Raw genomic sequence first — 26,625 nt, forward strand, 5'->3', positions numbered from 1 at the left:
TTTTTTCCTTACATTACTTATGATTAAATGTTAAAGCAAAACTATGGCATTCTTTTTTTATATACTTTTTTAAAAGATTTTATTTATTTATTCATGAGACACACAGAAAGAGAGAGAGAGAGAGAGGCAGAGATAGAAACAGGCTCCATGCAAGGAGCCCGACGTGGGACTTGATCCCGGGTCTCCAAGATCACGCCCCGGGCTGAAGGCAGCGCTAAACTGCTGAGCCACCCAGGCTGCCCTAACTATGGCATTCTTATAGCCTCTAAGCTTGGAGTAAATTTCCAAAGTTTTATTAGTTATTTATTTTTTAATAACAGCGTACTAGTAGGCATTGAAAATCTAAGAACTGAAAAGCTCTTAAAAAATGTTAACACATGAGCTTCGCATACATATTATTATTTTTTTAAGATTTTATTTATTTATTCGTAGAGACAGAGAGAGAGAGAGAGAGAGGCGGAGAAGCAGGCCTCATTCAGGGAGCCCGATGTGGGACTCGACCCTGGGTCTCCAGGATCACACCCCAGGCTGCAGGTGGAGCTAAACTGCTGCACCACGGGGGCTGCCCCACATACATATTATTAATAATAATAATATATTTCCTACAACTATTTTGATGTCTCTATTTTTAATTATCATTGTACAGTTTCTATAGTGACATAGTATTTTAATTTTCATGCTCTATTATTTTTATCAACATTTCATAAGCTTATTTCTTAACCTTCCTTATTCATAATTACCTACAAAAATGTTTTTCCTCAAACATAGGGAGACCAAAATCTAATCTATTCCAATCAGTGTGTAAAACCTTAAAAAGTGATTTCATCTTGATTTCTCAGAGGAGGACAGCCTCCTCCATAAATGCAATGGTGAAAAACTTATGCTCTGTTCCTACCAGTCACCAATTTCTGTATATAAATGCTAAAGATCACTATTGTACATAATGTAACTTGCTTACTAAAGACCCTGTGCCGGAAAAAAATGTGATGCAGTTCAGAAGGTGAAGAACTAAGTAAATGTATATGAGAGGAAAGCAATTTATAGGTCTATAGGTAATTTTCAAGCAATTAGATACCTTTTCTGTTCTGATTCTGAAATATCTTTGTCAAAATATTTATTTTTCATTATGTAATGGATTTTGAATTAAGTTGGTAGTACATAGTTTTCTTAGCTATCTTTGATATGAGAAGCAAAATGATTCAGCCAAGTGGAAGCAGTAATCACAAAAAAACAAAGTTGGAGATCAAAAAGCAGTTACAGAGTTTGTTACTGATTAATACCTTACAGCTAAAAACATAAAATATTTGCCCTTGGTTGGGCCTGAATCGTTGGTTTCTATTGCATTTCTACTCTGTATAAGGCAAATCAAATGAAGTATTCTTGACATACATTTATTTGTAAATTAGAAATTTATTTAATTGGGGGTCATAGTAAATGTAGAAAGCACCATTCCTTTCAATTCATATATTAGACATAAGGAATTGGGTTTGGTTTGTTTGTGAGTTTGGGCTAGGCAGGAGGGGTCCCAAGGTACCTGGATTGGTTTGCACTCTTCTTAAGCTGCCCTAACAGTATGTCTGTCCCTGGACCTCTCAGCCTGAGGACGGTAGAGAACAACTACCCAGGCCAACTCTGGGATGTCTGGATAGTCAATAGATGCCACAAATGCCAACAGATGCTTGCAGTGGCTCTGTAAGCCTGGCTGGACTTCTCTGTCCCTTATGGGAGATGAGACATATGTAAATTAGGCGGCTCTTTGCCCAGTGTTCAAAGATGGAGAAAACAGCCCCAAACCAGAAATTGGTCCTTCATCCTTTATTAGAATATCCAATAGAAACTTTAGGGTTCACATTGCCTCCTTCCCATACATATTCACTCAGATCTTCATCTTTTGAACTTTGTCACGTTTTTTTCTAGCATAGGGTCTTTATCCTGCCTTTTTTCTTCCCATACATGTTTACCAGATGTAAGACACTTTAAACAATATTGAGAAAATTCTTGCTTAAATTTTAGTTACCGCCCTGTATCAACTAAGAGCCTATAATACTAATTAACATCAGATGTCAATTCAGAGCATAAATAGTATAATCGATGAGGTGCATTTAGAAAGTGAGAAAAGCTTACTGAGGTACTTTTATTCCATTACATAAAAATGCTGATAATACCGATAATAAATAATGTAAAAATTAACCTCTTGTGGATGCTAACCATGTTCTAGGAACTCTTTAACTTCATTATGTGTACTAGTTCAGTTATTTCTCCTAACAGATTTTACGGGTTAGGTACTATTTCATAGAATAGGACACTGAGGCACACTACTGTTAAGTAATTTGCCCAGAAACTGGGATTTATTTATAGGAAATATCGATCCAGAAGCATGTTCTTAGCTGCTATGCTATCTGAGTGTAATAGCACCAATAGAAGCATAAATATATTTCTCAGCAACATGTATGTACATGATCATTATTTTACTTGTACCTCTTTAAAAGTGGCATTATTAGTTTCTACCTACTACAAGTTTCTTATTTCTTTCATTTCTGGAAATCATGTACAACTCCACTTATGTGGCTCTGTGGTTATTAAAAAAATCGTATTTTTAAAAAATATTCTGCATGCATTTAAGCATCAAGCCTACCAATCTTGGGCAGCCCTGGTGGCATAGAGGTTTAATGAAGCCCGGGGTGTGATCTTGGAGATCCAGGATTGAGTCCCATGTCAGGCTTCCTGTATGGAGTCTGCTTCTTCCTCTGCCTGTGTCTCTGTCTCTATGAATAAATAAAATCTTAAAAAAAAAAAAGCCTACCAATCTTTAACTCCTTATGTTTTACTGAAATGAATTATTCTCGCTAGGTAAATAAAGGTTTTAGAAGAGTCCTCAATTTACTTCTACTACTCGTTTTCTTCATCGCTTCTCCTTTAGACTTAAACTTAGAACTATACATTCCTTTTAGTTTCAGGCCATATTTATGTAAAGTTTGTGTACATGAAGCTCTACTGACCTGTAACATTGTCCACGAATAGTCAAGTATTTTAAGTGAATAATTAATGTTAGGCTCCCTTTTTTGGTTGGAATTACATCAAACAGATGGAGTTAGCCCATTTCACCTAGAAAAGCCATGGGATGATCTTTCAGTGTCTCAGATCAGAAATGTTTCTCTCTCTGACATATGTCACTTTGATGATAGAAATCAGTATTGTTCTATCCTTAGAAATGTAGCTCTAACCTGGTTAATACTGAAAGTCACAAAAATAACAATGAAAATAAATAATGGCAACTCTCCTTTAATGAATGCATAGGATGTGCTAGACATATAGTCCATACGTTATTTCTTGTCCCATAACCATGGTATGCTTACTTATCAAAGAATATGCTGAAACTTAGCTTAAGGTACTTAACTAAGGTAATAATTATTTAGTAACAGTGTTAAGATCTGGACCCAGGAACACCCGAACTCATCCTGTCCCCATCACCTTTGCTGGGCTGTTAACCATGTTGAGGACAGCATGACTCCTGACCTCCATAAGGTAAAATCAGTCTTTCAGCTCAGTGTATTTCATTACATTGTATTCTGTTATATTTGTCCTTCAGTGAATGTGTGGCTGCAGTGTTAGATCGAATGCTTGCAAAGATGATACAGCTTTACATCATCTTAGAAAATCTGTCTTTAAACTGATACTTAAAATTCATATCCCCAGGAAACCTTTCCTTGACATTAACCTCACCTATATTTAGGCATCTTTATCTTGTTAGAGTTGCCATCCAGCCCCATAGCTTCAAATACTGTCGATTACCCGTAGCCTTCACTTTCCTCTAATGTCCCAGGGCCATATCTCTAACTGCTGCCCACTGGACTGCCCCTCCTAAGCATTTCTGTAGCATCTTAAATGCAACATTCCACTTAAATTCTTCTCCCATAACACAAGCAAATCAGCTCATAAAGGCCTTTATTTGATTTTTCAAATTCTTGTTTTCACCCAAATAGCTCAGATACTTCTTTCCCCCAGGCTTCCTATATATTATTAGATATAACAGATCACTGAGCCTGTAGCTTTAATCTCTTTTTCCCAAATATCACCATCCTAGATTGCTGCCTTATCACATTTGTGTCCCCTAAGGGATCTACATTCCTTCAGGCTCTGTCCCTATCAAGTGACCTGTTAATCTTCCATCAATTAAAGATTCTTGAACCAGCACTTGATCACATAACTATCCTCCCAAAACTTGGATGAGCTTCGATTTCTACTGCTCCAAACTCCTTGGGTAACCCCTCAGGTCATCCCATATTTGACTGCAACATCTCTGTTAGCTTTGCCCCCCACTACTCCCCCATCTCTTCTCTCATCTCCATCCCTTATTCATAAAATACTTCCACCTGTTGGATAAGGCCTTTATCATATTATAACCTCCTATTCTTTTAGACAGAATTCAATAAAAATTTTGATATTCTCAAGAAATTGCTTGTTGACTCCCATAATGAAAAATTGAAACTGTCCATCTCTGAATTATTGAAGTACAGTTTACATCCTTCATTCATTTGGAAGATATTGATTAAACCTGGTACTCGTAGATGATTTTTCATAACGTGCATGTCTGGCATCCCTACACATAGTAAATATTTCTAGGACAAGGATTACCTTTACTTTTTTGCTTATCTGTGTCAGTGATTAGTATAGATCTTTAGATATTTCAAAAACTTGTAAATCTTTATTTTTTTAGTCAACTGAACCTCTGGAGAATATCAGAGTTTTACATGATTAGCTTTATTTCGTGCTCTTTTTACACTACTGAGTTCAGCATGCATTGCTTCTAAGTTTGAAAGATATGGCATTCTTGATCTTACATTCCTGCAAAAGTTATTTGAAAATTACATAGAATTATATTTGAAAACATGTATTCTTAAAGATGAGAACTAATTCAATTTCTCTGTGAAAATACCAAAAATAGGTAAGTGTTGAATCATGATACTGTATACCTGAAACTAATACAGCACTGTTAACTAAGCTGGAATTAAAATAAAAGTAAAGTATAGGTGGATAATAAGTAGCTAGTTTTTCGTTTTGTGTTGTTTTGAAGATTGAACTTCTCTGAAGAAAAGAAAATCCTGTAAACCATAGTAATTGGGTTACGCTTTCTTAGATTTCTTTTATTTCATGAATTATCTGCTAAACTTTTCCGGAAAGTAATTCACTATTATATTGCAACTTCCCCTCACTAGCTATTAGTAAGCCTAGTGCAAGGAATTAGAAATGCACATATATTTTAAAGGCAGCTAAATCTCTCTGTTAATACACACACACACACAATGCCAGGAGGAACAGGGCCCGTGAGAGCTACCTTCGCCAACAAAGGGAATACAGTATGTGTACACAGAGCTGCCTTCTCCAGGCCCCCAAGCCCACAATTAGTGCAAATGAACTGCCGCCCCCAGAGAGCAAACAGAGTGTCCCTTATGTGATCACCGAGTGTCCTCAGAAATGATCTCAGTTCACCATTAGGGACCCGCATCCAGGTCCTGTGCTGCTTGGCACGCTGACTGTGCCTGCACCATCAGTCCTGGTTCTGTGAATGAGGTCCTGTCACTGTCAAAAGAATTATGTCCTCCATAGTGAAGCTCGCTGTTTTCCTGTGAATAATAGCCCACTCTGAAACCACCCCAGCGCCTATCCCCTGCTTATTTTTCTGTGGGTTCACAGAGACTGTGATGTGTGTATCCACTCAGATCTTTATCTTTTTTCTTTCTTTCTTTCCCTTTTTTTTTTTTTTTTTTTTTTTTTTTTGAGGAGGCTTCATTTTATGATCTTGTTCCCAAACCCTGTACTAGGTTTCTCTGTCCATTGGAGGGACAAATTTGGGGGACTGTTTTAAATTAACCTTCTAAAATTAGATATTCCATTTCTAAATGAGGGGCATCTTTTCTTAAAAGGATTATTTAAAAGTTAAAACTGTCCTAATTGTCAAATGTCCTGAGTCCCTAGGTGTGATTATAAAATGGTATGATAATCATTTTAGAGCTCCTGCTTAGGAACTACAGTAGTAATTGTAACTACGGCATTGGGGGAAAATTGAAATCATGATTAGTTTCAGGAATGTCACTTCAAATCGAGGCGACTCACTTTGCTCTTAAACTAAAAGCGATGCATTATTTGAACCTCTTCGTGCCCTCAAACTGATTCAGCATTCTGGGGATCCTACGCTCAACCCTTGTGGAGAGTGTTGTTCTACTCCTCTGAGGGTTTGTAGGATGTGTGTGTGAGAGAGAGAGATTTGATACCCGAATGAGGAGTGCAGAGCAACAACACCCAGGGTGATACTGGGGTTTGCACAGCACTTGCAGCAAGCCTGAGGACTGGTTGCAATGTTAAGTGTCTTCAGGTTCTCCAGGCATCCTTAGAGCTTAATCGTATTTCTAATCATAGCCATCCATTCTCTCTAGGTCTGATTTTCACTCTGTGTTTCATTTCCCTGTCTCATATTTCTCCTCATAAGAAGTGATTATAATTGCAGTGTGAAATCTCAGCTGCTTTATTGCCAGACAAAGAGTGCTCTAGTTATTTCTGGCTGAGGGCTGGACTTTGTTCCTGAAGAGGGAAGGTCTCTATGCGTACTCATTCCTTCTGCATAGTCCATTGCTGGGAATAGCACCTCATCTTTTTCCTCCTAATTGACTTCTTGCTCTCATCAAACAATACCTTGACTCCAATTTGGCCCCGAAGAATAGCACTCGAATTATCAAGATCAAAATGAAATGGAGGCTTTTTCTATTTTCTCTTTCAAACCCTTTGATGTTCATAAAACCTCGCAAGGTGATGTTATATTTTATATAGTACTAGTCTCCTGGAATTTTTTCAGAATTTTAAAAGCAAGATCTAAAAGATATTGCACATTTATATCCTATATTCCACTTCATATGTTGCTTTGGTCTTTGAATATTTTCAATACTTCTATCAGTTTCTTTTACTGCAAAGTTAGTTGAGGGTTTGGGGAACTTGTTTCTATATGATAAACATCTTTCAAGTGCATTACATTATTAAAATAATTTCACATATACAATTTCAAAGCTGTGAGGATTCATTTTATTGCCAATATTCCAGTCTACTTTTATTAAAATGTGAAAAAATGAAATATTGCAGGAAGAAGGAAATATACTAATTAAGGCAACATTTCTCCCTTGTTAATGGGAAATAATTTCCTCTACTAATCTTTCTAGTGAGTCTTTACAATTTAATTTTTTGTATCTTGGATTTTTTTTTCCTTGTCATCTGCTACTTATAGACCTTGAATCTTCTATTTTCCTAATTTCACATATTGTTCTTCTAGTGCTCCAAAGAACCTATAACCAACTGAGTTTCAGATAGAGATGAAAAATAATTTTGAGGTATTGAATATGTTTTATTAGTAATTCACATTTTCTTGGCTAGCCCTCTGAATGGATGAGATGCAACTGGGTTACAAATATTACAGAAAAAAGTGATTTCTTTACTGGACTGGGAATATCTACTTCTTCAATTGCCATATCGTCTCAAAAATCAGAAGCACAGTTAGTTGTTACCCTAACTTCCCCTAATTATAATATTTTATTCTAAGTTTATTTTTATAGAATATATTATGATATACATATACATTTTATATATTTATAAACTGTCACTCTGTCTTAGATCCACCCCTCCTCATTTGTATACCTTTTATGAAAAGAACTGTTATGCACTGTTGGTGGGAATGGAAACTCTTGCAGCCACTGTATGTGGGTTCCCCTAAGGTGAAAAATAGAACTACCCTGTGATCCAGCAATTGTACTACTAGGTATTTACCAAAAAATACAAAAATACTAATTCAAAAGGATACATGCACCCCGATGGTTATAGTAGCATTATCTGCAATAGCCAAATTATGGAAGCAGCCCAAGTGTCCATCAACTGATGAATGGATTAAAAAGATATGATGCAGGGATGCCTGGGTGGCTCTATGGTTGAGTGTCTGCCTCAGGGCATGATCCCGGGGTCCCGGAATTGAGTCCCACATCGGGCTCCCTGCATGCGGGAGCCTGCTTCTCCCTCTGCCTGTGTCTGTGTGTGTGTGTCTCTCTCTCTGTCTCTCATGAATAAATAAATGAAATCTTTTTCAAAAAGATATGGTGCATATATATGCAATGGAATAGTCCTCAGCCATAAAAAAAGAATGAAATCTTGGCATTTGCAATGACATGGATGGAGCTAGAGAGTATTATGCTAAGCGAAATTATGTCAGTCAAAGACAAATGCCATATAATTTCACTCATATGTAGAGTTTAAGAAACAAAATAAACAAGCAAAAGGAGTGGGGAAGAGAGAGGAAGCAAACCAGGAAACACTTTTAACAATAGAGAACAAACTGATGGTTACCAGAGGGGAGATGTGGGCGGCTGAGTGAAATAGGTAATGGGGATGAAGGAGAGCCCTTGTTGTGAAGAACAACAGGTATTGTATGGATGTGTTGCATCACTACATTGTGTACTTGCAACTAATATTACACTGTATGTTAACTAACTGGAATTTAAAACTTAAAGAACTTACATAATACTTTTTTTTTTTTTTTTTTTTAGAATTTAGAAACACTTTAGGAGAACTAAGGAAAAAAAAAATCCTCTACCTAAACATCAGTAATCTGTGTTTAGAAATATCTCTGAAGCAGCAGAAAAGTAGTCATGTTTGCTAACTGATTGCTGTACCACTGGGACTAGAAACAGGAGGGAAGCCTACTTGGCACCATATTTTCCCTTTGTACTTTTGGATTTCGGCCACGTGCATATTTTAGTACATCAAAAAGTAATTAGGTTTTTAAATGATGAGCAAAATTTCACTAATCACTCAATGTCAAACATTTTAGCACCCATATTATAATTCCTCTTTTTATTTTACAAGGTTTTGGAAAATTGGTGAGAGCACTCTGTGAGCAACAAGCTATAATCTTGACTTCTTTTAATCAACTGGCTATATAGAATGCAGGTGGCCACTGCATGATTGCTTCCTTTCTGAAGACAGAATGCCCTCTACTTTTCACTATAGGGTATAATCTATAGTGGGGCCAGAATGGAAAATCAATTGCAATGATATTTTTCTCTTGTTTAAAAGTCACTCCAGGGTACCTGGGTGGCTCCGTTGATTAAGCGTCTGCCTTTGGCTCAGGTCATGATCTCAGGCTCTTGGGATTAAGCTCTGCATTGGGCTCCCTGCTCAGCTGGGAGTTTGTTTCTCCCTCTCCTGCCCCCTACTTATTCATTTTCTCTCTCTCTCTCTCTCTCTCTCTCAAATAAATTAATAAAATCTTTTAAAAATAAAGAAATAAAAGTCACCCCTGAAATGTTCATTCATGTACAAGACCCTCTGGTTCAAATTTTGACTAAGAACTTCAGCTTCTAGAAGTGAAGTGAGGATCATTCTCTGACAGCCTCCTCCCCCACTAACACATGGGACCTTGGATTAGTATAAGAAACACACTTTTTGATAAGGTTACTGAGTTTTCAGGAAAGAAACAGAAATCTTCAAGCCCCACAACTTCTACTGCCATGGTCACTACCACAAATAAACAGAAACCAAAGTGGGGGAGCGATCTGTTATAAACAGACTTGAAAACCAAGGTTGCCCTGGGAATACACCAGGAGGCTAATAAGCCTTGGGCTAATATCAAATTGGGGAGCCAAGTCTCTGATTCTGCTACAAGTGCATACCCTCTGTGGTACCAAAGTATTGCCAGATTTATAGCTCAGTAGCAGCCCCCTGTGCCCAACAAAATCAAATGCAAAACTCTATAGGAAATTATACAGAACTTGAAAAAAAACTGTGGATTATTATCTGAGAATTAGTTTTCTTCCTTTAAGTCATTTAACCCCACAACATGTCTTAACTGAGGAAGGATAACTCAACTTATGTGAACACTTTTTAAAAAGGAAATGTTAAAAAATAAAATAAAATAAATAAAAAGGAAATGTTAGTTTTGTATCTCTCTCTTTTTTAGTTATTGCATTTAAAAAATCCTAATATCTTTCAAATTCTGCAAACTTGACCACACTTCTTTTCTGCCGAGAGAGACCATTTAGATGGCTTGACTGAATTAACTTTGTAATTTATTTAGTATTTTAAGTAATAGAATTCCCTGATAACGATATCTGACATTTACTGAACACCTACTGTGTTCTAATAGTTTACTGCTCTAAGCAATTTCTATGCATGGCACATCTAATTCTTATAGGTAGGTAATGTTATTAACCCGCATTGTATGGTTAAAGAAATTGAATGTTTCAATACCTTGTTCAACATCACACTGTAAAGAACAGATTCAAACCCAGGCAGTCTGACACCAGCCTTAGCAATTATCTTCTACTGCTTCTTGTGGAGTGTTTTTGCTGTTACCTGAGAATCGCTACACAAAAAGCAAAAGAAAAATATTATTTCAAATTATTCCTATTTTCTCTTATTATGTGTAAATATTTTTTCCTGTTAAATGTTTTCTAGCCATGCTTATTTCCAAAGAAATAATATGAATATAGGAGAAAAATTATTAGATTTATTAAAATTTGTCATGTAGCCATTAGAAACATAAATCACAGAGCTCTCACAGGGTAAAACAAATTTTGGAAATTTAAATTTTATGACTGTTCAAGAAATAAAATCAACAATTTCCTGTCTAGCTTAAAAACATTATTTTTCCTCATTTTGAAGGATGGCAATTACAGAAAGCTCAACATTAGCTATATGCATAGACCATGTCAAGTGAAAATATGGGTAAGGTATAAAATAGGCATTCTTCTTGAAATGGTTTTATCTTGGTTTCTGATTATTCTCTAATAAAACCGAGTAAGAACATTCAAAACTGTGGCATTCTGATTTATCCTTAGTCTTATGTCCGAAAGGCAATGTGCTAGATACTGCTAAGCCAATAAACATGTAAGCAAATGGAATGGCTACGATACATATCATTGTATATCAAAGCCTGAGACCAGACCAGAGCTATAGAATTAATGTGAGCTGGACCAAATGCAAAAATGCATACATTTAATTCTCTTCCAATTAAATGACTTTCAGTCCCTATACTATCTTTGAGTTCTTCTGAATTTCTTATGGGAAGAAGAAAAGCATTTGCTAAATCCAACAAAACACAATTAGGGTAGGAAAGAGGAAAATTGTATTTCTTAATTCTTCACAACAGTAAAAGTGTACATAAAATATGTTTTTTATAGGTCTTCATTTATAAGAATGTACATTGTCAATGTCTGTTTTATGTCTCAACATTTCTGTAGAGTTTCTAGGAAATTCAACAGTTCTGGTCAAAGAGGAATATTTTTCATCACTACCATTCTTTAAAAAGAGATACTCCTTCTTTATTGAAATATTCTTTGATTCTGTTGTTAGTGAAACAAAACAAAACATGCCTTGCTCTTGTTTATAAGGCATCTAAGTGACCTAGAAATGCAAAATGGAATGCTCAAAAAAAAAAAAAAATGCCAGTGTTTGATAAAGTCTGTTCACTTCAGCAGCAAGCATCTTAGGAAAAAAATTACATTTACATATCCAAAAAATTCATGTTTAGATTTAACAATAGACTCATACCGAAAAATATGTCTTGGAAGTCAAAAAGGACAATTCTACATGACTACTTCTAATCAAGAAATAGCTTCACACCGCTATAAAAGTAAAACATATGTTTGTATTATTTGGCTCCCTCTTAGTCAAAATTTAAATAGTCTAGGTCTTCTCAAACTACAGATCTTAGATAAATGAGATTTATGTGAGGCATGTTTGCACCCATGCTTGTCTAAGCTGAACTCCATGAGAGAAAAGGAGTGCTAACAGGAGTGGCCACCTGTACACTCATGGTTGGTATGTAAGATCTATTCTTTCCCATACTTTTGTTACTAAAAATCGATTTGGGTGATACATCCAGATAATGGAATATTTTTCATTGCTAAGAAGAAGGGAGCTCTAAGCCATTAAAATACATTGGATAGACTTAAATGCATATTTATGTGAAAGAAGCCAATCTGAAAATGTCTATACCATATGACATTCTGAATAAAGCAAAACTATGGAGACAGTAAAAACATCAATGTGGTTTCCAGGAGTTAGAGAGGAGGACAGGATGAATAGGAAGAGCACGGAGGATTTTTAAAGCAGTGAAACTACTTTGTGCGATATTATAACGGTGGCTACATGTCATTATACATTTGTCCAAACCCATAAAATATATCACCCGGAGTGAATCCTAATTTCATCTGTGGTCTTTGGATGATAATGATGTGTCAGTGTAGGTTCATCAGTTGTAACAAATGTATCACTTGATGGGGATGGGCAAGGAGTCTATGGGGAATCTCTGCACCTTTCTCTTAATTTTGTTGTACAGTTAAAATTTCTCTAAAAATTAGAATTTTAAAAAAATCCATTCTGTTCTTAATGGTTACATTCTCAGTTACTTATACAATACCCAACGTTGTCTGATTAAAATAATAAAAATAAGCTTCATACAGAAAAAAGAGATAACCATATTAATCAAAATGTAGTAAATTTATCTTTTCCTTCTAAGCAAGGAAATTATTATGATGTAACATGAACGTTCAGTGAATTGTAAGCTGAACTCGCCTGATACACTGTGTAATTAGTTGAATTGTGCTCCTCCTCCCGCAATTTATATATTGAAGTCCACACCACCAGACTCTCAGATTGCAAACTTATTTGGAAATAGGGTCTTCGTAGATGTAATTAGTTAAGATGAAGTCCTAGTAGAGTAGGGTGGGCCCCTAATCCAGTGTAACTGGTGTCCTTATAAAAAGGCGAAATTGGAACACAGACATGTACACAGTAAGAATGCCATATGAAGATTGGAGTTGTGCTGCCATAAACCAAGTAACTACCAGAAGCTAGCAGAGAGGTCTGGAATAGATCCTTCTCTAGTACCTCTGGAGGGACCATGGCCCTGCCAAATCCTTAATCTCGGATGTCTAGTCTCCAGAACTGTAAGCTAATACATTTCTCTTGTTTAACCCATCCAGTTTGTGGTACTTGTTATGACAGCCCTAGCACTCATTTGGACCACATTCTCCTTGACTGCCTCATTGACTAGCCTAGTGCCTGGAACTTAGTGCGGTCTCAACAAATATTTGATAAATTAATTAATACCACTGTCCTAGTAATAGAGGAAACATAATGCCAGTGCCTTTTCCAGCTGAGTGCTCAATGTTGGAATTCCTCAGATAGCTCTTTTAGATATTCTTATCTCCATGTACTATATTGCCATCCTAGAAATGTGTATATAACTCTTTGGTGTCATTGAGTGTCATGTAAAAAGTCATTATGATGGTACTCTATATAGTTACCCAGAGTTGGGGGGAATACTTCCTCTCTACCCATCATGTTGTCTTGCATGTCAATTAAAGTACTTGATTTGCACTCCACTGGCAGCTTAATTTATTCTGCCCAGAAGAGATGGAGTGACTTATGTGAATGATGCATCTTAGAAGGATAGCTGGGCTTGCTTGGCTCAACTCCTCTTTTTCTTACCCCTAATGTTCTGCTTTCCTTTTCTGAGAATAGGTTTTGCCCTTGCATAGGAAGCCTGCCCTGCTTCCATGCTGCCTGTGGGTTCATTGGCCAGACTCTGGGTTTCACTGGAAGCCTTTGACTCTTGCCATAAACTACACCCCTAGATTAGCCTTTACAAATAGTGAATGCGCAAATGTTATGGTTGTCTATTTGTCTTACTCACTTTTTTCTCTTATTTTGTCCAGATAGAGAAAGCAGGTGCTACTTATTCCTTTCTATCAACCCAATTCACAGTAGCCCGATAAAATTTTTTTTCTCCCCCATTAGGTTCTTGTTAAGTATCCTGCATATCATAGGTATTAAATTCATGTTTGCTAATGTGATGATTGATCCATTTAAATAAGACTAAAGGAAGGAAGGAATCAACAAGTGTTAGACGAACTGAGAGGTCTTGGCACCATATCTCTGGCACGACAATAAATATAGACATCTCCAAAGACTCTAGTCTTTAGTCAAAGAAAAAAGTATATTTGTTCACAGCTAAGCTTCTTTTTATAATTTTATATATTCATGAGAGACATAGGCAGAGGGAGAAGCAGGCTCCCTGCAGGGAGCCCAGTGCAGGACTCAATCATGACCTGAGCCAAAGGCAGATGATCAACTACTGAGCCACCCAGGCATCTGTCTCATACCTAAGCTTCTTGAATGAATTTTCTGTCAGCATATTATGTGTTTTTTCTTTTCATTCATTCTTTAATCCATTCCAACTTGGCTTCTGGACCCACCATTCCACTATAACTGCTACCATAACTGGTAACCAATGTCACCAGTGACCTCCATATCATTAATTTCAAAAGATTGTATGCCCTTATTTTGTTGGACTATTTAGCAGCTTTGGCCAAAGGTAATAAGTTTCCTCCTCATTGCCCTCTGCTCAGCTTTTATGGCATGAGGATTGACTGGTTTTCCTATTACTTCCTTGGCTGCTCTTTTCTAATCATCCTCTCACTGACTGTTAAATGTGAAAATTCCTCAGACAGCAGCTCTAAGGAGCCTAGTTTCCACTTGCTACACTGTCTCTCTAGGCAATTTCATCCACTCCTCTGGCTTAGATTATAGTATAGTCTAGCCATGTACTGTTGTCTCTAAATTTGATTCTCTCTAGCCAAGAACTCTGACATGACATCTCCATTGAGAGTTTGAAGTGGAACTCTGTCTCTGTGTACCCAAAACTATACCCATACTCTCCCCAACTCCCTGCACGGTCCTGCTCCTTTTCTCATATTTCTCATCTCAGTGAATAGCTTTGCTGCTCACCGGGTTTACCAGGATATCTAAATGTTTTTTCAGTCCATTTCTTTCCATGCCCATGCCACCATCATCTCTTGTCTAGAACAGACAAATAACTTACCAAATATCTTCTCTTGCCATTCTCAAACCCCCAGAATAGTTAAGGGAATCTTTGTAGTGAATGAAAATCTAATCGTATTATCTTCTTGATTTTTTTTTTAAGATTTTATCCATTTATTCATGAGAGACAGACAGAAAGAGAGAGAGAGGGAGAGAGAGAGAAGCAGAGACACAGGCGGAGGGAGAAGCAGGCTCCATGCAGGGAGCCTGATGTGGGACTCGATCCTGGGTCTCCAGGATCAGGCCCTGGGCCGAAGGCAGGCACTAAACCGCTGAGCCACCTGGGGATCCTATCTTCTTGGTTAAGATAAATCAATGCCTTCTCATTACTTTTAGGTTACAGTCTCAAATTCTGAGCATGCTTTCTAAGGCCTTGCCTAATTCAGTCCTTGCTTATCTATTTTTTCTCTATTGCCTTCCTCTGAAAAAAGTCTCTTGATTTCTCTTTCAAGTATCAGGTTGACAGCACACTGTGAAAAAAATGTATATGCATAATATCCCAGCTTTCATTGGGAAAGCATTCATCACACTTAAACTTGTCTAAAGACTACACATCCTGACATATTTTGAGGTCCAGAAGAGCAGGGGTCATGCCTCTCTTGTTCATTCTTCTGTTCTTAGTCTCTGATAATTGAGTGCTTAATAATTATTTATTAAATGAATATTGAATGAATGAATATTTCAGAATATGACCTTGCATTTTAACTTTTCAAATGCAACATAACATCTGGAATTACCTGAGAACAGTGTTTTTTTGTGTATCGGTAACTACATGTAATAAGATTCAGCAATGAGAATCTAAAGAGAGCACAGGTACCTTTTCTTGCTGCTTCTTTCCTACACATTTACAAAGGTCAATTTTCTATGAGGAATCTGCTGGAAGACTATATCAGCAAGGGGCCATATTCTTTTTAAAGTGTTCTTTTTAAGGGCAAAACTGTGAAAGCTTGTAATGTGTTCTTGTGCTTCCTAATTCCTAAAGATACCTTAATATGGCCTCTGAGATTGATGCATATAGGGAAAACTAAGCAATTGATCTAAGCAATTGATTAAAACAAAGATAGAATTCTTTAATTAACTCATTGTAAATTACTGTTACTAATTTTTAAAGTCATAAAAATAATTGATAGCCAATGAATGCAAATATACATAAAGAAAACTTCTTCCACCCCCATTTAATGTACTATATATACTTAAGTAAACAAAGTTGACAATCTCTTGTGCATCTTCCAAACTGTTTTCATGCTTATATATTATACACAAAATTGTATGCGTATAACTAAGAGAACTTGTGTTCATTTGTTTTTAAAAAGCAGAATAAATAATATATGTTCTCTACAACTTGGATTACTCTTTGAATAATTCCACCTCAATAGATACACATTTAATTCATTGTTTTAAACTATGGTTTTCCACAATTTTCTTAATCATAATTCTCATTGATAAGCATTCAAACCATTTTCAGGGCTTTATTACTAGACATACCCCACTATTGTTATATGTGTATTCTTACTCCACACTACTTTTATTTTTGGAGGATACCGTCTCAAAGTGGGATTACTGAGTCAAAGAATATGCGTATGTGTATATATATATTTTAATGTTAATAGCTATTGGTTATGTTCTCAAATGATTGTAGAATTTCATATTTTTAAATCAGCTGTCCTGTCTTCACATTGGCATCTGTCAGTAGTACTCTCCTTCCAGTTTTGGGGTTAAGCTGTCTCTAGGACACCTTCCACTGTGAGGAAGCCAGTGGTTCCCTAGTTTTAGTTATTTTCCAAGTTTCCCACTGGGCCATACTTAGACTTTCAGATGACAAACATACCCCAGGGGAGTCCTTGAAGTGGTATTTGTCAAACTTTTTAAAATATTTTATTTATTTATTTTAGATATAGAGCGTGAATAGGGAGAGGGGCAGAGAGAGAGAGGGAGAGGAAATCAAGCAGACTCCACACTGAGTTCAGAGCCCGACCAGGACTCAATCTCACAACTCTGAGATCATGACCTGAGCTGAACCAAGGGTTTGGATGCTTAACTGACTGAGCTACTCAGTTGCCCCCTTACCCACAATCTATTTGTTCTGACTTTCCAGTGGAGATTTGGGGCTACTCTGCAGAAAACATTTCTCCCAAAGTTTTAAACTAAAGTAATTCATGGGCTTCCTCTCCTTTTGGCTCCCTTCACCTTTTCCTTGGCTTCCCTTTTCTTACCATGGCCACATACATCATACTCCAGACCAAAACCTAAAGATAGTGGTGCTGAATCTCTGAATGAACCAAGGAGTGTCTTAAACCGGAACATTTCCCCCTTTGAATTTCTTTCCCAATCACACCATGTTACCTTGCAGGAACTTATTCTGCATTTTATCTTTCTTTTTATTTACCCTGTTCATTTTTCTAGATGGTACCCACTCTACTCTTCGCCAACAAATAAGACTCATGGTCTATGTTTAGTGGCAGAAAAGCTAAATGGGAACAAAAAGAAATTCTGAATAGCTCAGAGAGAATATACATGATAGGATATTTTTAAAATATCCCCATTATGTAATTACACGCATACCTTGACCAAAATACTTAATCCCAAAAATCTAATCCCATGAAAAGGTAGCCTTTAAAATCATCTTCTTTACCCACTCCCTGTAGTACCCCTGTTAGGTCTTTAAAATGTCCTTATTTCCCTGCCTTTACTCTTTAGAACCTGAGCTTAACCAAGATACAGCTTAAAACTCATGCTGGTATTAGAGTTTCCATAGAATTTTCCAAGAAAATTCCAAGAATTTTCTTGTCCTTCAAGATTTTGTCTTTAACACATATTATATATTTCCAGAAATGTGATCATCCTTCATTGACATTTAGGTATATGATCCAGAATTTACCTCTTCATAGTTTTTATTTTACCCCATTTCTCTCCCTGTTTTGTTTTATCTGCTCTGATTCAACAATCTGTGAAAGGGTTAGAGTAAGTCCTCAAATGTTGTCCTCAGGTAGGATGCATGGATAGTATGTATTCAGAACTTCTGTTGTTTAAAATGACTTTCTTTTGCCTAGATAGAGGAGTAATATTTTGGTAGACTTAAGTTCTTGAGTTGCTGTACTTTTTTTCATTCTCAAGTTACTATAGATGTTACCTTATTGTCTTTGAGGTTAGTGTATCACAGATGAAAGATCTCATGTTCTTTTGTTCCTCTTTTCTTTGTAAGTAATCATGTTTCTTCAGTGCAGGAGCCTCTAAAGTTGCTTTTTTAATATCGGAGTTTGGAAATTTCGCCTAGCTGTGTTTAGGAGTCTATATGCTTCATTAATCTGGCGTCAGATTCAGTGAGCCATTTCAGTCTGCAAACTCAAGTATTTCTTCATATTAGGTAAATTTTCTTCTACTTTTTTGTTGTTGAGTTATTATTTCTTCTCTATGTGCTTCTTTTGCTCATTCTGGAGCTCATGCTATTTACATGTTGGAACCTTGGGTCTGTCCTCCAAGCCTGTTACCTTTACTCTTAAAATATGTATCTTTTTTTTTAGGTTTTAGTCTATTGTATTAGTTTTCTATTGTTATTATAACAAATGACCATAAACTTAGTGGCTTAAAACAATGCAAATTTACTGTCTTACAGTTCTGTAGGTTAGAAGTTTGACATGGGACTGACCTGGCTGAAATAAAAGTATCAACAGGACTATGTTCCTTTCTAGAGGCTTAATTTTCTAGAAGAGAATCCATACACTAGCCTTTCCAGCTTCTAGAGGCCATCCACATTTTTCGGCTTGTGTTTGATCGGTCCTCTTCTTCTATCTTCAAAGCCAGCAACATTGCACCTCTTTGGCCATTCTTTAGTGGCACATCTCCCTTTCACCATCCTCTTCTGCCTTCCTATTACACTTTTAAGAACCCCTGTCATTACAATGAGCCCACCTGAATAACTGAAGATAACCTCCCAATCTCAAGGCCCTTAATTTAATCAGATCTGAAAATTCTCTTTCACCATGTAAGGTAACATTGAGATGTTTGAGGAAGTAGGACATGGACATGTTTAGGGAGTCATTATTCTGCCTACCACACCTGTGTTGTGAAATGGCCATCAAATTCAGTAATCAGCAATAATTAGATGAAAGGTAGACAAGAATGATGAAAAAAAAGGGAAATTCAAGTAGGCCTAGAGATGATTTTCAGAGCTATTTGCAATTATGCTTTTCTTGTTAGCCTTCATAGAGCTTATACCCTAATACATCATACTCCACACTCATTGAGAAGTTCCTGTGGCTAGAATGACTAACGGCATGCTTTGTTCTCTTGTAGAATCCAGTGAACATGAAGACAAGAGTGCAGGTGCCTCAGGGGAGACACCCTCCCAGCCTTATCCTGCACCAGTGTATAGTCAGCCTGAGGAGCTGAAGGAGCAGATGGATGATGCAAAACCAACTAAACCTGAAGAGAATGAGGAGTCAGACCCATTGCCTGATAACTGGGAAATGGCCTATACAGAGAAGGGTGAAGTCTACTTCATTGAGTAAGTTTCACACATTTCTTTGGATATTGCCACAAAGATCATGGCAGCATATAAGTGATGCCGCACATAGAGATGTGGTCATAATAAAATGCTGAATTTTATTGTTCCTGGTATTAGCATCCTTCTTTGTTAGAGAATAATGGATAGTGCCTTAATACAATTAGATTATAGCTATAAATCAAAGAATGAATTAAACAATTGCAAAATTGTAAAATCTGTAAAATTTGTTACAATTGTGACTAAAAAGGCAAATCTCTATGTGATGTTATTACTGAGTTGGAAATAATCTACCTATCATGGGAAATGCTTACTCTACTCTTTCAAGACCTCCGTATAGTCCAAAAGAGATAATCCCATCTTTTAAGTAAGATTGCTAGAAACCTTTACCATCATGTTCAGTGACACAGCCATTTAGAGCAAAATACTTACTTGTCGCAAAAGACAACATTTTAAGTATTTCACCCAGAGGTCATACGTCAATAAAATCATTTAGTTTTGTATCATGTAACTATAAATCACACTCATTTTTATTAATTTCATTCTATTTTTTTGCTTACCATTTTTATGACTGGCCAAGAAAACTGAAGTGCTAATCTTGAACTCCCTGGTGATAATGACTCAACCTAATCTTTTACCGCCTTTTGGACTTTTTTTTTTTTTTCCCAAACTGACGTTTAATATATTTTATTAACAATTCTATTTTCCCTTTCTTTATTTTCCAACAGTAGAACCACTTTAAAAAACAAAACAAAACAAAAAACCAAGGTCCTAAGTGAGAGATCTCAGCACAAAATTAAATTGTTAGCATGCATAAGACAATCAAACTATTCATTAGGAAGAATAAAAACCAAAAAAAAAAATTGTAATGAACAACACTTATTCCCACAAACAAGACTCAAACAGAAAAATTAATAGAATCTGAAGTTTTCAGTGCTGACAGTAGATAAAAATACGTAACCTCTGATTATTCAAGAAAAAATATTAAAAGTAGATTTCCTTCCCCAACCTGGAGTGATTTGGGACTTAGATCTCCATAGGCAGAACTCAGTTGTGAAATTGAAATGTTACCACATGCCAATATTTAATTCTCATGTGAAGGTGGGAACTTTGATACATGTGGCCAAGGGAATATATAATGAGGTAATTACTTGGTGCTCTGCTTGACTCCAACACAGGATAAGAAATACAGTGTTTTGCAGAAAATGAATCTCTACCACTCACCTTTTGACAGATCTTGGAAATTTAAAAAAAAGAATAAATATCTCTTGCATTATTTTTTATTGCTATAATCAATGACCCAAAGAAATCTTTTACCAATTAATTGGAAAAGAAGAAGCCATATGGAGTTTTTTAAATGCCAAAAAAAGTATTTAAATCTAAAAACATTACTTTGTTATTGATAAGTACAGCATGGGGCCACTCAAAGTATAAACCTTACATACGTTGGTGTTCAGGAAAATTGCTATTCAGAAGAAGGAGACCGATAGTATATACATTTTTATTTTATTTATCTATGTATTTATATACACAGGAGGAGTAAGGGCATGTGGAAATAATAAAAGAAAACCAGCATGACAAGTTGATTAAAGAGCTGTTTCCTTATAAGGTTTCTAATAATGCAATTATAAAAATCTTTGTGATTACAAAATAATATTTTCTCCTTTAAACAGTGTCAGATTTTGTGATTGTGAAGAAGAGGGACTTTGAAAGATGATGTTGTGCTCATGGTATGTAGTAAGTGATGAGGCTCTGCAAGATATGAGAGAATGTACCAAAATGATTTTGTTAATACTCGACTGAATTCAAAGATTCATAAGATTTCGTACCTGTTCTCAAGTTTATAGTTGAGATTTATTGTTCAAGTTGGGGAAGAGAGACATATAACTATAAACAATCAGTAAACAACTAATTTCTGAGTTTTATGATCCTATTTGGAGAAGGATATGCTTAGCACAGACTTAAGTAATAAAAGGAGGCACCATTGGGAATGTGTGGTCATTCCCACTTGGCAATGTGTAGACACAGGTGCTTTCAAAGACCCAGTCACTAGGCTTATCAGGGATAGTGAGAAGACCCTCTGACCCTACCAGGCAATAGGTATTTAATGGTGAATCCTGTGAAATGATTGCTCTGTTTCCATTTTGCCAGATCATTAGTGCTTTTTTGCAAGACAGGCTTTCTGTTACTTCAGGGAAGAATTAATGAGCAGAGGAACAGAGATAAGTGGAAGTGGAAAATTAAGATACAAGAGAGGATATAACTTCATTTTGGCAAGAAAGCTGATGCTAGAGAGACTCACCCAGAGTTTTGGAAAATGAAGAAGCCTCGAGTTAAGGCTGAAGTGGGAATGTGAAGGGGAAGGTGTTTCCTGTAGAAGGCAGGTGTGAATGCCCTACTTAAGGAGATTCCTCCACAGAATGGAGGCACCTCTCACCCCACCCTTCACCCTGGACCAGTTCGAGCCCCGTCTTTTCTTTCTTGAAGAAGTCACCTTTGAATCCCATTCTCAGTGTGATGAGCTCACATATCAGACTAGGCAGGAATCAGTGTCTTCTTCATCTGGTGCTTCATTTCCACACTATGAACATGTGCCTTGTGGTTTCCTTTCTCTTTGCCTGTATTTCACTCTGCTTTACTTTTCCCTCCATTTTTGCTGATTCTCTCCTGACTGCTTTCACTGTTTTGCCTGGAATACTTCTTCCCTTCTAACCGTGTGCGACAAAATCAGAACTTCAACCCACTGTCATTGACCTGTGGGTAACTTTGCTGTTGATATCACAATGAATTCTTTTTTTTAAGATTTTATTTATTTATTCATGGGAGACACAGAGGGAGAGAGGCAGAGACACAGGCAGAAGGAGAAGCAGGCTCCATGCAGGGAGCCTGATGCAGGACTTGATCCCAGGACCCCAGGATCATACCCTGAGCCAAAGGCAGAGCTCAACCACTGAGCCACCCAGGCGGCCCACAATGAATCCTTTTGTGAATAGAAAAGGCCCTTGGAAACAGTCTGTTAGAGCAGGAATGTGACAGGAAAGGGATCATGGTGGGGCAATAAGAACTTTCTTGGGGACTAAGCCATGACGGGCCCCGGAATTTCTAGCCAAGAAACTTAGAAAACAAGTAGTACTTGTCATATAAAAGTTTGCAGTCCTGAAGCAAAGTCAAGGTAAAGAAAGAAGACAAAAAGGCCAGTAGAGTAAATTAAAAGACAGATAAAAGAGATGGAGGAGAAGATAGACATGTGAAGTAAGGAGAGCTGGCATCAGTGAGAACTTCCCTCTGGTACAAATATTGTGAGAGTCACTTATAGTAATAGAAGTCTCCCCTGGTAGGCAACAGCCCTCATTACACTTCACTGATTTCTGTCTCCTGTGAAACAAAGATTTTGGTAAAACAGAAGCAAGTGAAACCAAGGAGAAGGGCCCCGTGGTTCTGTGTATAAAATCTAAATACATTAATATAAATATCTATTTATTTACATTTATATACATACACATTTTTGGATGGAAGAGAGGAATTCCTCCTTGGTGAAATGTGAGCTCAGATATATCTTTTTTTTTAATTATATATACTGTGGGTTTTGAATTAAGATAACAAGTAATTCCATTTTTTGTCTTCTGTGCAGTAATATTTTAAAATATTTATTGATTTGTTCAGTATTGCAAAATACTTTATATGTCTCTGTACTTAACAAGTTCTGCATTTAGAAGATGAGGGATTTTCTTGTTTTCAGTACCAGAACACATGGGTCAACTATATTTCCCACTTTTCAGAACTGCATCCTTTGATGAATGAAAAGCAGATTCCTTTGATCATTAACAGTGATATTTAATGAGAAAGTGAATACCTGAGAAAGCATTTTTAACCAATGGGATTTTAAATTGTGCATGAATGTTCTCTTCTAAACATGCTTTAAAGCATTAATAATGTCTTATGTTTAGTAGTTTTCATAAGGCTTTGAAGTGAATAATATTGTTTAAAAGCAGTAATTTCCTTAATTCATAACATCATCCTCATTAATAATGTCTTCTAGTATTTACATATTAAATAATTAATATGTACACTCACGATACATATTATTGATACATTCAAACTAGTAATAATAATTATGACATACTGAGTGCCTACTTTGTTCAGGTTGTGTTCAGGTTAGACAATAATAACTACTTTCTTAAGCACTTACACTGTGCTCACTTGGGAAGCTGAGGCTTGTGGAGGTAAGTCACTTGCCCGTGGCCGTATAACCAAGAATTCACAAAACCAAGATGCTTTGATGCCATTTACTCAACTCATCTTTATAGGACACATGCCATGTGCAAGACACCATGTTAAATGCTGGGCATACAGTATTCGGCAAAGCTGACAAGAATCATACTGTCATGGGATACAGACTTTCTCCAGGGTCCTTGCTTTCAGTCATTTTGCTATAGTGCCTACATTACATATATTATTTTGTAACTACCTTGTGAGCATTTGATACACCCGATTTCATAGATGAGATTTTAAGGGATCCTTGGACAAATTAACATTTATTATTATTATTATTCATGAGAGACACCGAGAGAAAAAAGGCAGAGACACAGGCAGAGGGAGAAGCAGTCTCCATGCAGGGAACCCAATGTGGGACTCGATCCTTGGTCTCCAGGATCACGCCCTGGGCTGAAGGCGGTGCTAAACCGCTGAGCCACCCAGGCTGCCCCAACATTCTTTTTTTTTTTTTTTTTTTTTTTTTACGATTTTATTTATTTATTTGAGAAAGAGAGAGGGGAAAGCCCAGATGGAATGGGAGAAGGAGAAGCAGACTTCCCACTGAACAGGGAGCCCCACGTGGGGCTCCATCCAGGACCCTGATCACCACTGACCAGAGCCAAAGGCAGAGGCTTAATCAACTGAGCCACTCAGAGGCCCTGGCAAATTAACATTCTTAAAGTCTCATAGTTCATGACCTTGCAAAGCCATTGCCATTATCCCATACTACCTCCACTGTATAAATAAACATTGGCTAAAATAAAAGTAAACTTTATTATTACAAACAGTGTTTGTTTCTAAGTTTTTCAGCCAGAAAGCCACTATTCCAGAGGCTAAATGTTCCATAAAGCAGAGCTGCCATAGGGTTAATCTGTATTGACATGCTTTGGGAATCCTATTAAATTCCCTCTTTGTATGGGAGTCAGTTTAGTTAGTGACATAAAAGAGACTGCTTATTCCTTTGGCAAAAAACAAAATGACAACAAGAACCTATTTGTTTACTACCATCTTCCTGCATGGCAGTGGGCGCTATGTCATCTTAAATAATAGATTTTTTAAAGCAGACTTTTGAAACTGAAAATCACATCTGTGAAAAATGTCATGGCTGTACATGGTTTCCTAAATCGTTGTCCGGGCTGAATTTGCTTTTAAGTTATCAGAAAGACACACAATACAATCTGTTTCCTCTTGTGTTTCCATTTCTGTATCTCCTTAAGTTTTAAGTAAATCACTAATTACCATTTCAAACAAAGCCACATTTTTTTTTTTAATTAAAGAGTAGACATAATACTTGGGAAATTTATTGGAAAGAGAAGTAAAATCAATTATTTGGTATGAAGCAACCCCAGCTTTCTCATTCTAAGCTTGGTATATCCCCGCCAGTCACAAAATATGATCTGTGCTTACTCTCTGTAATTCGTATTAAAGCACAGTAGATATATTGAATTTTTTCATGTTCTTTTTTTCTTGTGCCTGTGCAAGACTCCATTGCAATCCCCAGACATAAAGTAATCTGTTTTAAACAAAACAGTATGCAATTCACACTCAAGATATTCCAAACTCCCCAGACATAAAGTAATCTGTTTTAAACAAAACAGTATGCAATTCACACTCAAGATATTCTATTTATAATAAAACTTTCTTAAAAATGTTTCTAAACATATGAAAGATAATATAATGGCAAACTTACATAATTCACTTAGTTAATAACATTTTTAGGAATATTGTTTAGAAAACAATCCCTATAGAAGAATAACTTTTCATGTAGATTGCCAGTGTATAAATAGAAAAAATAGTAAAACTGTGAAAGAATGAAGTCTTGAATGAAAAAGTTCCCACTGTTCATCATCAGTATATCTATCTAGTCATTGCCTTTAATCTTTTTGGAAAGATGATATAAAAGGGGGAGAAAGTCTTCTGCCAAATGATGTAACCATCCTGAAGATTTTATCGACAATAATCTAAAATGTATACAATATAAAACGTGAATTTATATACTTTTAAGAACTAATGTTTAAGGGCAGCTGGCTGGCTTAGTTGGTAGAGTATGCGACTCTTGATTATGAGTTTGAGCCCCATTTTGGATATAGAGATGAGTTAAAAAGAGAGAGAGAACTAGCATTTATTTTTAAAATTCTGTAAGATGTACTCACAATCTCTAATTATTGTCTCTGAACTTATATGACCATTGCTAGTGAAACTTTAACATCCAAACAAATTTTGAATTGCCCAATAGACTCTAAAATATTTACTTGGACCTTGTTTACCTGGTTCAAAAGATTATGTTTCTTGAAGTCAAACATCATTGACTTTAATCTCTTATTATTGTTCTGATGCATTTCCCAGATGAAAATACATTTTAACTGTCAATTCAAGACTAAGATTAAGAATTGGCTTTGAAGGAGGACTTATTCTTTTTTACATTTGTTTTTGTTTAAATTCAATTTGCAACATATAGTATAACACACAGTGCTCATCCCATCAACTGCCCTTGTAGGAGGACTCTTTAAATTTAATGCATTTGTCATTGTTTTAAGTCTGTTACTATTTTTAGAGAAAATACAGTGAGGAAATGTGTATGATAATAAAAATTTCTTTTTTTTGATAATAAAAATTTCTTGTTCTACTAATAAAATTTTAGTTGGTGAGATATGATCTAATACTTGTGCTGTATTAAAAGCATTATATTTATCTAGATGGTAATATAAAAGTAAAGGAGAAGAAGGAAAAGGAAACAGAAAGAAAAGGAAACAGAAAGAAAAGACTTATGTCTTAGAATTAGGCTTGAATTGGATCACCCTTGAGGATCCACTTATGTATACCTAAGAAACTAATAAGGGATTTATACCCTGACTGGGAAAACATAGAACAATGAAAAAATGGAAGGGAGGATAGAGTGTGTCATGATCTACATGAAAATCCTCCACCTGTGGGGCACCTGTGTGGTTCAG

The 26,625-nt window shown here is 36.3% G+C and overlaps 1 protein-coding gene across 13 annotated transcripts in view; it reads left to right on the forward strand.

Moving 5' to 3' along the window:
• MAGI2 (membrane associated guanylate kinase, WW and PDZ domain containing 2) overlaps positions 1-26,625 on the forward strand; it is a 1,325,593-nt gene that overhangs the window by 838,175 nt on the left and 460,793 nt on the right. For all 13 annotated transcript variants that reach the window (XM_077863874.1, XM_077863875.1, XM_077863880.1 and 10 more), the window contains exon 5: positions 19,213-19,423. In XM_077863874.1, coding sequence (XP_077720000.1) covers positions 19,213-19,423 — 211 coding nt within the window. The remainder of the gene's footprint in view (positions 1-19,212; positions 19,424-26,625) is intronic.

Source organism: Canis aureus, chromosome 21 (assembly GCF_053574225.1).
Source record: "Canis aureus isolate CA01 chromosome 21, VMU_Caureus_v.1.0, whole genome shotgun sequence".
NCBI classification, from domain to species: domain Eukaryota; kingdom Metazoa; phylum Chordata; class Mammalia; order Carnivora; family Canidae; genus Canis; species Canis aureus.